Source organism: Octodon degus, unplaced genomic scaffold, assembly GCF_000260255.1.
Source record: "Octodon degus isolate 3935 unplaced genomic scaffold, OctDeg1.0 scaffold00092, whole genome shotgun sequence".
NCBI lineage: Eukaryota > Metazoa > Chordata > Mammalia > Rodentia > Octodontidae > Octodon > Octodon degus.
In genome coordinates, this window is record NW_004524668.1 from 9,354,977 (window position 1) to 9,368,810 (window position 13,834).

General features: G+C 51.8%; 1 protein-coding gene across 1 annotated transcript; it reads right to left on the bottom strand.

Annotated features, from left to right (window-relative positions):
- Positions 1-601: 601 nt before the first annotated feature.
- Ctrc (chymotrypsin C) lies at positions 602-13,146 on the bottom strand. Its single transcript, XM_004637774.3, has 8 exons — positions 13,087-13,146; positions 12,064-12,155; positions 11,881-11,978; positions 10,868-10,993; positions 9,531-9,667; positions 8,364-8,509; positions 7,631-7,783; positions 602-682 (listed from the first exon to the last, which is right to left on the bottom strand). Exons 1-8 carry the CDS (start codon positions 13,124-13,126, stop codon positions 602-604), a joined length of 873 nt encoding a protein of 290 aa, XP_004637831.2. The 5' UTR covers positions 13,127-13,146.
- Positions 13,147-13,834: the final 688 nt, after the last annotated feature.

Consider the following 13,834-nt stretch of genomic DNA (forward strand, 5'->3'; position numbering starts at 1 on the left):
ACTAGTGAGGGTCATTACCTGCACCCACCCTGGTCACTAGAGGTCTTCTGGGAAGCTTTTGGTCTCATGGAAGAATAATGTCATTGTGAGCTGCAGTCAGACTCCTGGGTTTAAATCCTAGTGCCTCATCATCAGCTCTGTGAGAAGTTTAAGGCTGGTGAAGGTGTAAGGCTCTCTGAGACTCAGTTTCCTTACCTGGTTTTTAACATTTTGTCCTTGGGGCTGGGGAGATGGCTTAGTGGAATAAGCACTTCCTTGGCAAGTGCAAGGGCCTGAGTTCAATCCCTGGTTCCACCAAAAAAGATAAAAATAAATAAATAAATAAAATTTTGTCCTCTCAATACCAAAGATTGAACCCTAGGATTTTTTATTTTGAGGCAGAATCTCGCTATATTGCCCAGACCGGGCTTGAATTTGTGATCCTCCTGCCTCAGCCTCCTAGAGTGCTGGGATCAGCCCCGTGCGACACCATGCCTGTATGTTTCCTCATTTGGAAAGGAGGATGGTAACGAGCACTATCACCAGGAATTCGTGAGATGGTGCAGCTGAAGCTGTTGCATGGTGCCAGGCACAGATTTCCATGGACAAACAGACCCCAGTGCTAGCCACTGTCATGGGACACTTGGTTGCACTTTGGAGGGTCACTGGTGTGGGGGTACTCAGGAGTTTCTGCCTGCTCCTCCTAGGGAGAAGGTAGAAGCAAGAGGACCAGCAGCTAAGTGCCCAGCATCCCTCTCTTCCTACCACCAGTCTGTGACCTCTTAGGCAAAGCCCACAAACCCCCGACGTCAGCCAAGCCAGGTCTGAGGAACCCTTCCTTGCAGCCACTACAGCCTGCCACGGTGTGACCTTCCAACAGATATCCCACACACTGGGGTTGAAGCCACATGCTGTTGCAAGGATGGTCCCTTAAGGAGGCTCCAGGGTGGCTGGTGGCCGGTGGCGGGTGTTCCTTTGCTCCTCCATCCGCTAGGGGTCGCCAGTGCTCCTTGGCCCAAGGCTCTTTCCTTTTGCGAGTGGAACGTGGCAGATGGTAACCCATGTTCCCCTTCTCTCTGGCTCCTTCTTTTCATCCTGACGCCTCCTCAGACTCTGACCTTCCTGTCTCTTTCTTTAAGGACACTTTTGCATCACAGCGGACCAGCCTGAGAACCCAGATCATCTTCTCTTCACAAGATCCTTAATGGAATCTGCAAACCCCTCTAGCGCCTAAGGCCGCATTTCCTGGGGCCCACGCAGACCTCTGGGGGAGGCATCCTGTCTCCCCCAATAAGCATTGCGTCCTGGGCACGCAGCAGACCTTGACCCAGGCCTGAGAATTTCACACTCTTGGTGCACGTTTCAGCTTGTATTTGCTAGTGGAGAGCAGTATTGATAATTCAGTTTTGAAGCCCTCAAAACAACAGTTTACCTTCCCAATGACCACTTCCTCCTTCCCCACTCCAGCCCTGGGTACAACTTCCTGTGACTTTCCCCGCCCACACAAGGGAGCCTCCAATCAGCTCCTTACATGTCACTAAACCCGCCCCTCAAGCTCCGCCCCCGGCAAAAGTCCATAAAGCCTCAGACTTCCTGTCTCGGGTCAGAGGATCCGCGCATCTTCCTGCCCTTGGTCCTCTCCGTGTGTTTAGAGTCAATAAAGGCTTTCCCCTCCCCCATTTCTGCTTCTCTGCTGCGCCGCCACCACTGCTGCCATCGCTGTTGCCTCTGAAACCTATCACTTTCCATTCCTGATCTGCCTGGGTCGCATTATTTTTTTCAGTTTTGTTTATAGAATATGTTTCCATTATACAACAGTTCACATTCCCTATGGGGATTTGGTTCACGCACACTGATAAAGGCGGCATGCCGTGGTAAAGCAGGCTGGGAAAATAGAGAGGACCGGTCAATTACAGATCATTGCCAGGTCCCGGATGTGGAACTTCTCGCGAGTTCTCACGAGATATGGGCGGAGTAAAAGGAACGCTGTGCACCAAGTGCCCCCTCCCACCATCCTTACTCTTCGAGATATCCAGTGTCCTCGAGATCAGAGCATGTTTTATTTTCCTTTTCTCCTTTCCTCTCTGTTTGGTCTAAGTTTGCAGTGCAGAGCCAGTTTTTTTCTTATCTCTTCATCCCTTAAGCATCATTTTTGGCTTTTCTTGCCCAGTTCATTATTCAGTACTTTTTTTTGAAAGGAGCCGCTGGACAGCCCAACAGCACAATCCAATTGTTGCACTCCCTTTCCGTCCCTCATCCCTCCATCTCTTGGTCTTCTTCCCTACTTCCTATTTTAATTTTGCTCTTTATTTATATTTTGGGTTTCTCATATAAGCAATAGCTTTTGTGTCTGATTTCACTTAGCATTATGGTTTCAAGGTGCATCTACTTTAATTTTTCCCAGATAAAATATCATAGGTTTATTTAAAACTTATTTCTTACCTTGGGTATCCAAAACACAAACTGCACAAAATATTTAAAACATTTCCTACCTTGGGTATCCAAAACACAAACTGCACAAAATATTCATTTCTATACTTAGAAGTTTGCTTAAACTTATATTACATTTTTATTAAGGCAAGGAACTATATAGAAAAAAAACCCACATTTTGTCCTGTTTAAGGCATGCTTGGGAATAATCCTTTGGTACATCTATTTATTATTATTTTTTTTACAGATAACTGAAGTTTATCCTCTTTATGACAGAATAGTACTCCATTGTGTGCAAATACTTTCTTCTAAGGGGAAAGAAAACTTCTGTGTGTGCGGGTAGATTCCTCTGAGTGGGTTGCCTATCACTTTTCTTTATCTATCTATTCATCCAATGATAGGCATATAGGCTGCTTCCAAGATTGAGCTATAGATCCTCCTTGTTTAACAACCGAGTTATGCTTCATAACTGGGTTGTTAATTGAATTGGTCACTCAACAAGGAATTTATTTATTTATTTATTTAGCAGTACTGGGGGTTGAACTCAGGACCTTGCGCATGCAAGTGAGGTGCTTATACCGCGGAGCTGTTTCCCCAGCCCAAACAAGGAATTTTTTTTTTTAATTTTATTTATTTATGTGTGTGTGTGTGTGTGGCCAGCTCAGCCCACCAGGGGGCAGGCTGGCTGGCATGTGGTGCTGGGGGATTGAACCGCGGTCCCTGGGCTTTGCTAAGCTTGTTCTAAGTAGGTGCTTTAGACCACTGAGCCATCTCACCAGCCCCAAACAAGGAATTTATATAGTATGTACATTACAATATTTGGAACAAGGACATGGTCAAAGGAAACTTAACACGCAGCATTGTCATATATAACAGAACCTAAAACTACAGGACTGCATAGTACAATCAACAAAAATTATAGCACCGTGGAAGAAGTGACCATAAGGCCACACTGCGCTGCACATTCTGGTGTCACAAATCCAAATGCAGGGTGTCAGTCTGCACCGTGTGCATCGGTTGCACCTCCAAAGAACTGTGAAGCAGGTAAGTCGTTAAACAGAGAGTGTATGTGCTACCAGTTGTGCTGCTACAGACATGTGTGGGTGTGCGTGGATTACTGGAATATGATTTTTTAAAAACTCTGTTGGGAAGATCCCTGGAACAAAAATAGCTGGGTCAAATGGAATTCCTAGTTTTCATTTTCAGAGGCATCTCCATGCTGGTTTCGGTCACAGCTGCACTAGTTTCTGTTCCCCAAAGAGGGTAGAAGGGCTCTTTTCTCCTGCAGAAACCTTGGCAGCAATTGTTATTTGATTTCTTTCTCTCTTTCTTTCCTCCTGCTTCTTCTTCTTCTTTTTTTTTTTTTTTTTTTTGGGTGTTACCAGAGATCAAACTCAGGACTTTGTGCTTGTCAGGCAAGCACTTATCCCACTGAACTATCTCCTGGCTTCTGTTATTTGATTTTTTTTTTTTTTTTTCGGAACCAGGAATTGAACTCAAACCCTTGCGCTTGCCAGGCAAGCACTTATTCTACGGAGCCATCTCCCCGGCCCCTGTTATTTAATTTTTTAATGGCAGTCTTTCTTTTTGGAGTGAGATGGAATCTTGGCATGGTTTGAATTTGCTTCTCTCATGTGGGCTGCATTATTCTTGGTCTAGGTGAACTCTGGGCCCTCACAGGGACCTCCTCACTGGGCCTTTCTGCCTCCATGCTGGCCTGGGCCTGATGGGGCAAAAGCAATTTCATTTTACAAGTCGCTTAAGTTCACCTAAACTGCAGATAAACTCACTCTCAAACCTTCTCCCGTGTAGCTCCTAGAGATAAGAACAAATAGTTAAGACAAATCGGGAAGTAAGGTAAATATTAAATAAACCACAAATATCCCATGACTGGCAGATGGTCAACAATGTCTGGGAAATGTAAACCCTGTGGCAATTGTGTGACATTCTTGTAAAATTCCTAAAAATGGGGCAGTGTGGTTACTATGGAAACCTAGAAGGTATATAACTTAGAGGTAAAGTCCAAGTGGGGGCTGACAATGTGTGAGTCCTGACTTGAAGTCAAGGCCTCGGTCACTGGTTCACAGTAAAGGCTTCTTTGTCCCTATGCTTTCGGCCTCTCTGGAGGGTACTTTCCTTGCTGAAATTGCTGTAGCAGGCTAAGCCACCTGCACACGGCCACCGGACAGCAGCCCAGCTGTCTCAGCATGACCTCAGCCATTGCTTCTCTCCCTGTCCCTTCCTGGCTCCTGACTGCCCCCCAAATAAAATCTCAAGGACCCCTACATGGCACAAGGCATTCCTCGAGGGCCCTTTACTCCCTCGCTTTCATTTGCTGCTCTGTGCTGCTGGTCTTGCAGGGACTGTCCTGGATTTAGGGTCAGAACTTTGCATCTTGGAAAACTCCTCAGTGTAAGGCAAACCAGGATGCTGGTCTCCTTACCCAACCCACGCCTCTGCTCTGCAGCACCTGCCACTGTGGCCCTTGCCATGCCATTGTTGAGCTCTGGCTCAAACCCTTCCCCCCACCAGGACAGTGACCCCTTTTAACTTACCCTCTTGTATCTATTAGGACTGCGCTGAGCTGTGAGTACCTGAAAACCTACTACAACAGCTAAAGCGAGTGCAGAGTTCTGTATTGATTGTTTCACACACAGCAAGACATTCAGATCTGACCTGCAACTTGGTCTCCGGGCAACTGTCTCACCACAAATTGTCTGCCTTAGCTCCAGCCATCACATCCACATTCAAGGCAAGAAAAGGATAGTGCACCAGACCCTGAACCTTCATGGGAAACACTTGCTTTTTCAGAAGACTTCTTACGTTGCAGGACAGCAGAGCATGGTGGTCAGGTGTGGGGGCTCTGGAGCCAGACCACCAAAGTTTGGACCCCAGTTTTCCTGCCTTCTAGTTAAGCCACCTTGGGAGGTTCAAATGAAGACCCTGCTTTTATTTTTTAAATTATTTTTCTATTACCATGGATTGAACGCACGGCCTTCACACTGAGTCACATCTCCAATATTTGGGGACTTTGCATTAAAATTTTCAGACCGTTATGGTTTGTGTGTATTTGTTCCCCCAAAGCCTCATGCAGTGAACTTCTAGACACTGTGATTAATTCATGACCTACTGGATTATGGGCGTGAGTGCCACACCCAGCCTGTGGCGGAGTGTCTGAATGTAGCATAAGGGAGACAGCTTGCTCTCTCAGGCCATTGTTGCCGCTCCTCCTCCCTTTTGCTCTTGCTGTTTTGCTGTTTTCTGCTGCCCTCTGCCACGTGCCACTCTGCCTTGGAGCCAGCCGAGTACGGACTGAAGCCTCCACAAACTGTGAGCTACATAAACTTTTACTTCCTTAATTCGGGGTGTCAGGTATTTGTCCCAGCAAGGAGAGAAAAGTAACTGAGACAAAGACTCAGCTCGGGCATCACCACCTCCACAAAGCTGACCTGGAGCCCTGCTGCCACCTGATAGAGGTATAAGGGCCTTGTTTCTGTGCTTGAGGTCTGTATTTGTTCTTTCACGTGCACAGGCAGGAATCCTGTGTGCTGTCATGGGCATGCATCCTGCAGAGCAGGGGCCTTGTTTGAACCACACTTGGGCTCTCACCTCCGAGCCAGTGCTAGCTCCTTATAGGCCTTTGCTCACTCCTGGGAATCTGCCTGAGTCCTGCGCATGGGAGATGTACCATGCCCCATCTCCCTGCTCGGTCCTGGAGCCCCAGTCTGATGGGGAAGCAGGTGGTCCATAGCCCTTCAAAGTGGATGGAGCGAGGGCCTCATGAGGAGGTAAGTGTATTCTCAGAGGGACCCTAGGCCTCAGTGGCCTGGGACAGGACAGCCACTGAATGCCCCAGCTGGACATGGGGCACTTGTGCATTTGGCCCTTAAAAACCGTCCCATCATCCTTGTAACCCATACTTTGCTGGCTGGCTGTTCCCAGGACCTTACTTGTCTCTTTCTCCATCTGGGCCTCTGCTGGGAGCAACCAAAGCTGGAAACATGTGTGAGGTCATATGTACGAGGGCAGGACAAGGCCAGAGTGCCTACGGCAGTCAAGCTACCTCAGTTAACTTTGCAAAACTATAAATAAATACCCTTCCTATTGTCATTCAGGTCCTTTGCCCATCAGGTAAAGAGGCCTCTACCTGACCTCAGCTTTTGTCTCTTGTCTTTATTTTCTAAATCTCCTTGCTGTTTTCTCCCAGGGACAACTAAGAGACCAGTGAAACCCAACAGACCTCAGTTTCCTTGCCTGTCTCATGCAGCACAAGCTTAGCCTGTGACTGTGGACAGCACTGCTTTCCTCTTTCCTGTGACCCCAGAGGACAGAGCTGTGGTCTCCTCCTCCTCCCAGGCCCACCCCCAGCCAGGGCTCAGGCCAACAGCAGCCATGCTTGTTCCTAAACTTTAGGTCTCTTGTGATCTGGTTTCTCTGGGTTGGGGTGTCTACCTTTGGTGAGACCCCTGTCTTCCAGCTTGGTGAGGGCCTGGGGTAGCCTGCCAAGACTCCTCCATGGGGGCAGGATGCGAGCAGGTGAGATCTACTTCAAGCATACTGGGTCATAGCTTGAGACAGCAGGACAAATGAGGACAAGTATCTACAGTTCTCTCTCTCTCTCTCTCTCTCTCTCTCTCTCTCTCTCTCTCTCTCTCCCCCCCCCATTGAACCCAGGGCCTCTGAACTGAGCTACATTCCCAGCCCTTTGTACCTTTGTAATATTTTAGGTCAACACATGGTCTTATGGTCTTTCTAAATTGCTAAATTGTCCAGATTGGGTTTGAGCTTGTGATCCTTCTGCCTCAGTTTCCCTGAGTGCTGAGATTACAGGTGTGGTCCCCTACAGCCAGCTTGCAATGTCCTTGATCCTGTCCCTTCAGGCTTCCACATGGCCCCCTAGAACCCCTGCTCCCCATGGCTCCCTCTAGGACCTTGCCAGCTTGGCTGAGGGTCCCTCTCTGCCCCCCAGTATGGGGAAGAGTGGCCTCAGAGAAATAACAGATCAGAGTGCAACCAGCTGGAAAGAAAGAGGTTTATTGTTGCAGGGGCTGGCAGCCAGGGCTCCTGGAGGAATCACAGCTGCAGTTTCTGGAAGAGCAGAGGACAGGGTGAGGAACTCTGGGAGGTGGGGACAGTCAGTGTGGAGGAGTGGGGAAGGACCTGTGAAGGGTGTGGGAGGGGCCGTGGGCTTGGGGCTTGGGGTGCAGAGGGCAGTACCCACCTCGTTGATCCAGTCGAGGTAGGCGGACACACGGGTGAAGACTACCGGCTTCTTGGCAGTGTTGCAGCCCAGGCCAGAGCCGAAGCTGACAATGCCATGCACCTTCCAGGACCCGTTCTCCGCCTGGCAGTTCAGCGGGCCGCCCGAGTCACCCTGTACCAGGGGGGCAGTGTGAGCCTGGGCCTCCCTCACAGGTGGCAGGGGCAGTGGGCTGAGGGTTGTGCTCTCAGCCTCAGGACCCTTGTTTTGGCCTCAGCCGGTCCATTTGGGAAAGCAGATGAAACCGGCCTTGTTCTGGGAGGTCCTGTGCATCAGACTAGCTCTGGGCTTGCCGCTTGATCTTAGGGAGATGCCAGCCCTCCCAGTGCCTCAGTTCCCCTGGTGTCCAGGCCACAATGCCTAAGCGTTTGGGAGCTGCCCTGCATGGGAGGAGGCTGGGAGCTGACTGGGAAGTGAGGTGGGTGGGGAGAGAGGGTGGAGAAGCTGGAGATTCCCTGTTATCTTAGGTGTTGTAAGATTCTAGCCAGACCCCAGGTGCCCTGAGCCTGCCTGCAGCTGCAGATATTGGGCAGAACTGGATACAGTTTGAGTTTCCCACAAGCCTGCTGGGTCCTTTCAGGCTCAGCCACCCCTTAGGGATGGGTCCGCCCATGCACCTTGCTTAGTGTCCTCCCTGTCCCCAGCCACCTGGTCACCCTGAATGAGCCTGAGCACACCCTATGGAGACACTCACGTTGCAGGCAGAGATGACGCCATCTCCACCGGCGCACACCATGTTCTTTGTCACCCGGAAGCCCCACCAGTCCCACTGGGAGCATGTGGCGTAGTCCACCACAGGCTGAAGTCCCTGCTGCAGCACGTCGGCGATGGGGCCATTGGCTGAGGAGAGAGGGCGGAAGCCAGGGACTCAGCCAGGCATAGCCAGCCCCAGCCCTCCAGGCCTGCAGCAGACAGAGGCTGGGACCAGATGTAGTCCAAGGTGGGCTGCAACGCTGTGGGAACCCCACATTTACTGGTGTTGACAGCACTGCCGCCAGGCTCTGGAGCCTCCCAAACCATCTGGATGGTGATCCCTAGGAGTATGGGGAGAGGGAGAAAGCCTCAAGGGATACTGGCCAGCTGGGTCGCCTTGTTCAGTACTAGGGATTTGCACTGAGGACCCAGAGCCTTTGCACTGAGCTACGCTTCACTCCTTTGTTACAGTTTTTATTTTGAGACTTGCAGTCCTCCTGCCTTAGCCTCAGAGGGCTGGAACCACAGGTGTGCTGTCACCACGCCTGGCTTTTACTTTCAAAAGCGCCAGGGATGGAGCCAGGGCCTTGGGCCTCCTAGGCAGGCACTCTTGTACTGAGTGTGCCTGCTGCTGTGCCTGCTACTTCCTGGTCTTTGGTAACCACCCTACAAGGTCCTTCTCACTCACCAATAGTCTGAGGGTGGATCCATATCTTCCTCTAAGGCATCTGTGCTTTCGTTTATTTGCGTTTAACCTTAGAATTCAGCTGAAACCTCTCTGGGCGGATGGAGTATCATACGCTCTAACCCCCTCCCCGCCTGATTTATTTTAGTTTCTTTTTACGGCGCTTACTGCATGCCCCGCCCTTAAGCGATTCTAATCTATTTGTTCTTAGAATTACCTCTACACGCACTTGTTAGTGCCTGCCACGTGGCAGGTGCTTAATAAATATTAGCTGTTACTATCACAGAATTTAAAAAGAGGTGAACCAGTTCAGGCAGAGAGGAAGAAGGGAAGGCTTTGAGCAGGCAGCGTGTTGGCTGTCAGAAACGCTTCCTCCAGGAAGGCTCTCGGGATTTCCCGGTGTGCGTGCGTGTGCGTGTGGGTGTGGGGGTGTGTGGGGGGGTGGGTGTGTGTGCCCACGCGCGCCTTGGCTGCTGTACTCACTCCACAGGCGGCCCCAGCCGGTGACATAGCAGGGGTAGTCCTGCGGCAGCACGGAGCCCTCCTCGGGCAGGCAGCCCGCCTGGATGGTGTCACTCAGCTCCACGGGCTCCGCCAGTTTAATGAGGGCAATGTCGTTGCTGAAATCCGGAGCACAGGGGTGAGCGGTGTCGGGGCAGGGTTCTGGCTCTGGCGCCAGCGCCATGGGGTGGGGGATGTGCCTCGGGGACTACGCAAGGGCGCATGGGGGGTCCCCCAAGACCACGGTGACCGCTGGCTGCTGAGATGTCGGAGGACGAGGACCACCCTGGTGCCACAGCTTGTCCGTCTCGGGGCCACGGTGTCCGCGCGAGAGGCTCAGTGGGAAGGGTGGGCGGGGTGGGGGAGGGGTGCCCAACACGGAGGTGGTGGGTTGGAGTTACAGTGACAAATGCCAAGTCAGTCGAAGACGCCCTTTTAATTTCTCCCCAGAAGTGGGGGTTGAACTCAGGCTTCCCGCCTGCTCAGCCGCTAAACTGAGCACCCCACCCCTTTTTAAAAAAACTGTATTTGGTCCAGGGTCTCACAATGCAGCTTGGACTCATAGTGATCCTCCTGTCTCAGCCTCTCCAGCGCTGGGATTACAGCCATGTGCCTCCACGCCCGGTCTCAGGGTGGCTGCCTCAGCCTCATGGAGCTAGGGGGTGGGTGGTGTGTGTGTGTGTGTCACGCATGTGGTGCCTCTAATGGAAACTCGGTTTCCGCGGTTGCCTAGCTAGGCAGGTGCTTATGCTTAGTCTTTTATCTGTCCGGCCAACCTTAGCCCTTTTTAAAATTCTTATTTATTTATTTTAAAAAATTAAATAAATTCTTAATTTTTTTTTTCTTTCTAATTTTGACACAGGGTCTCACTAAGTTCCCCATGCTGAACTCCAACTTTCTATTCTCCTGCTCCAGCCTCCCAGGTAGCTGAAGTTATAGATGTGTACCATCAGGCCTGGCCCTGGATGCCACTTCAATATTTCCAGTTACTGGAACAAAGGCTGGCAGCCTCGCCAGGCCTGGTCTGCTTCCTGCTGCCTCCCTGCACTGAGCTGCAGGAGGTGGGCTTCTTTCTGACCCTCTCTGAACACTCTCCTGTCCCTGGCCGTGGTGCAGATGGAATAAGAGGGCAGCCCTGGCTCAGCCTTGGGCTGGGTGTCAGGGAAGACACTGGGGTTGGGGGCCCTCGCCAGTGGTCTAGATGGGAGGTGTCGTCTCACTCAGCCTCTGCCACTTCTCGGCAGCCCCAGCTTGCGCAACCCCAGGGCACGCTCGCGCTATGCCACTCGGCCCCACGGTGCCCAGCAGCTGGTGCTCACCGTATCAGGAGGGTGTTCCACTTCTCATGGACATGGATGGTGTCCACACCCACGATCACTGAGCCTGGCTCGTCCTCCACAGTCAGGTCGCTTTTGCCCAGGGCCACGCGGTAGGTGAAGGATTTGCTGTTGGCAGAAAGGAATCAGGTGAAGGTGGTGCCAGCTGAGGGTGGCACAACCTAGCCCCGCATCCTGACCCTTAGGAGCATGAGGGGAAAGGATGTGAGCCCCGGGATCAGGTTGTGCCTTACTGCTGCTCCTGGGAGCCCTGGGCCTCAGTTTTCTCATCTGGAAAGTGGGGCAGCACTGGGACTCAGGGCCCAGGGCCCCTGCAAGTGACTGAGGCCAAGCTGCCTGGCCTCTCGCTGTCTCCGTAGAACACCAACTGCTTCACTTTCTCCGCTCTGCCCTGGCCTCTTTCCCCTCCCAGTTTGTGTTAGGATATGTTTGCTGTATATAACAATTACATTCCTCAGGCAGGGCTGGTGTATGAGTTAAATTTGTCATTAGAAAGTTTCATTTTTTTCTTGCAGTACTGGGGCTTGAACCCAGGACTTTGGGAATGCTAGGCAAGCATTCTGTGGCAAGCCCCAGCTGCCCTGGGCTCTTTGTAGCCTGTTTGGTTCTTAAATAGACAGCAAGCTGGGCATGGTGGCACATGCTTGTCATCTCAGTACTCAGGAGGCTGAGGCAGGAGGATTGATACAATTTCAAGACCAGCCCGGGCTGTATAGTGAGTTCAGGGGAAGCCTAAGCTGCATACTGAGACCCTGCTTTAATAAACAAATTGTTTAATTGTTTCTCTGACTTTGTTTTCCCTGCTGTGTTTCTGGCACATGGTAAGTGTGCAGGAAAGTTTGTTGACTGCATAAATGAAGAACTGAGTTGCTGGGTGTGAGTAGCTTATTGAGCCTGGTGCCCAGTAGAGTGTGTAGTAGGTGCTCAATAAAAGCAGCTAGGTCTGACTCCTGCCCTAGGGAGGGAGCTGGGCTCCCGGCATGCCATCCACTCACTTGATGCAGTGGGCAGCTGTGAGGACATGCTGGCTGCTGATCAAGGAGCCGCCACATGTGTGCCTCCACTCGGTGTCCTTGAGGTACTGGAGGGAGACCTGGGGGCGGAGGAGGACCACATGTCAGCCCACATGTAGGCCACTCCCCACCCCACCCCCCTGCCCCTGGCTGCACTGTGCTCACCTGCCAGGGCCAGCTGTGGGGAACGGCGTCCTCTCCCCCAACCACCCTGGCCAACACGTCAGGCTGGAAGGTGGGGACTCCACAGCTGGAGGCTGGAGAGACAGGAGGGGGTACCGGTGAGGGCGGCTGGCCGGCGGGCGTGGTGGGACTTACAGCCTGTTGCTGGGGTGGGTGGCATTGCCGAGGCCTCTGGGCCTCAGCTTTCCTTTCTGAAGAGTCAGGGAGGAAAGATGCTAATGTGGCAAGCCTGTCCTGAGTATCATATTAGCTGGCGTGTAGGGAGGAGCCAAAGCTCTATGCATGGTGAGTGCTCCAGAGGGCTGGAGGAGACAATCAGGTGGCTGTGACAGGTGGGCACCTGGGGACACCTGTGGCCTTCCGTCCCTTTTTAGGGTATAGCGTCATGGGAACGAGGGTTGAATAGGAGATTCAGGGTGCTTTGTGGGGAGACAGACCCGGCTTCCCCATAATTAGCCACATGGTCCTGGGCTGACACTTTAGTCTCTTGTCTACATGTGTAAATGGGGGATACACACAGATCCCGTCTTTCCAGTTGGCTAGAGGATCAAATGAGCTCCGGCCTACGAAGGGCTCAGCCCAGAGCTGGCACAGAGCAAAGGCATCGGAAACAGGAGCTGCTATGGTTACTGTCATTGTGATGCTGTTGACTGAAAGGACTCTTAATTAAGTGCTCTCAAGTTGAGAGAGGCTCAGGGACCTGAATAGCTACTGCAGAGAATGATGGGAATTTAAGCTGGGACCTTGGGGACTGGGGGAGCAAAGGCTGATGGGAAACGTGACGCCTGTATCCCAGGCTTCCTGTACCTCACCGCCAAGACTCATGCTTTTGGGGAAGACACTCACAGGCCTTGTCTGGTGAGGCAGTAGCTCACAGGACGATGGCTGTTCTGCAGCGCGGCCCACACTGGACCCCTAGTGCACCTCCTGCGGAGCCGAGAGCTCCCGGTGGGGCACAGCCTGCATCCCAGCCCACCAGCTCCTGGGGTCCCATCCCCCGCTTACCAAAGGCCAGGAGCGAGGTGAGGACAGTGATGCCCAGCATGGTGCAGGTTGGTGGGACTGCCTGGCCACTGAGGCCAGCAGGGTACTTATAGGCTTGAGCATTTGCAATCTGCTGGTCAAGGCCAAGCCACCCTGGGAGAGCAACCTGTGGACACGGCTGGCCTTTTCCCTGACCTTGGGTAGTTATTGTTTAATTTGGGCTGGCTTGGATGTATAGTTTTCCAGATATCCCAAGATAGAGAAAATTCTGAGGGTCTGAACTTTGGGGGGCTGCTTCGCTGTGCTTGGTGCATACCCTCTGTCCCCTCCCTCCCTCGTTCTTTTCAGGTGTCATTTATCAGGCATCTACTAGGGACAGGCCAAATGCACTATTTCTTGCAAGATGTCATTTAATTCCCCAGTAATGTAAAACATGCTATTTTCCACTTTTGAAAGATGAGGAAGCAAAGATTTTGGGCAGCCAGGTGACCTAAACCTCCATTGCTTTTTCAAATGTTTTATTTTGAGGTAGGGTCTTGTAAGTTGCTCATTTGCCCAGGCTGTGCTTGAACTTGCAGTCTTCCTGCCTCAGCCTCCCAGAATGCTGGGGTCACAGGTGTGTACCACCATGCCTAGCTTGAGCCTCTGTTTTAATTCTGTTGCCCCAAGGCCCAACTCGAGCCTGGTCTGGTGGATGCTGCGGGGCCTCCGCCTATTCACCCTGAGTTCCCTTGGAAGTATTTTCTGAGTTACCTACCTTGTGCCCCTT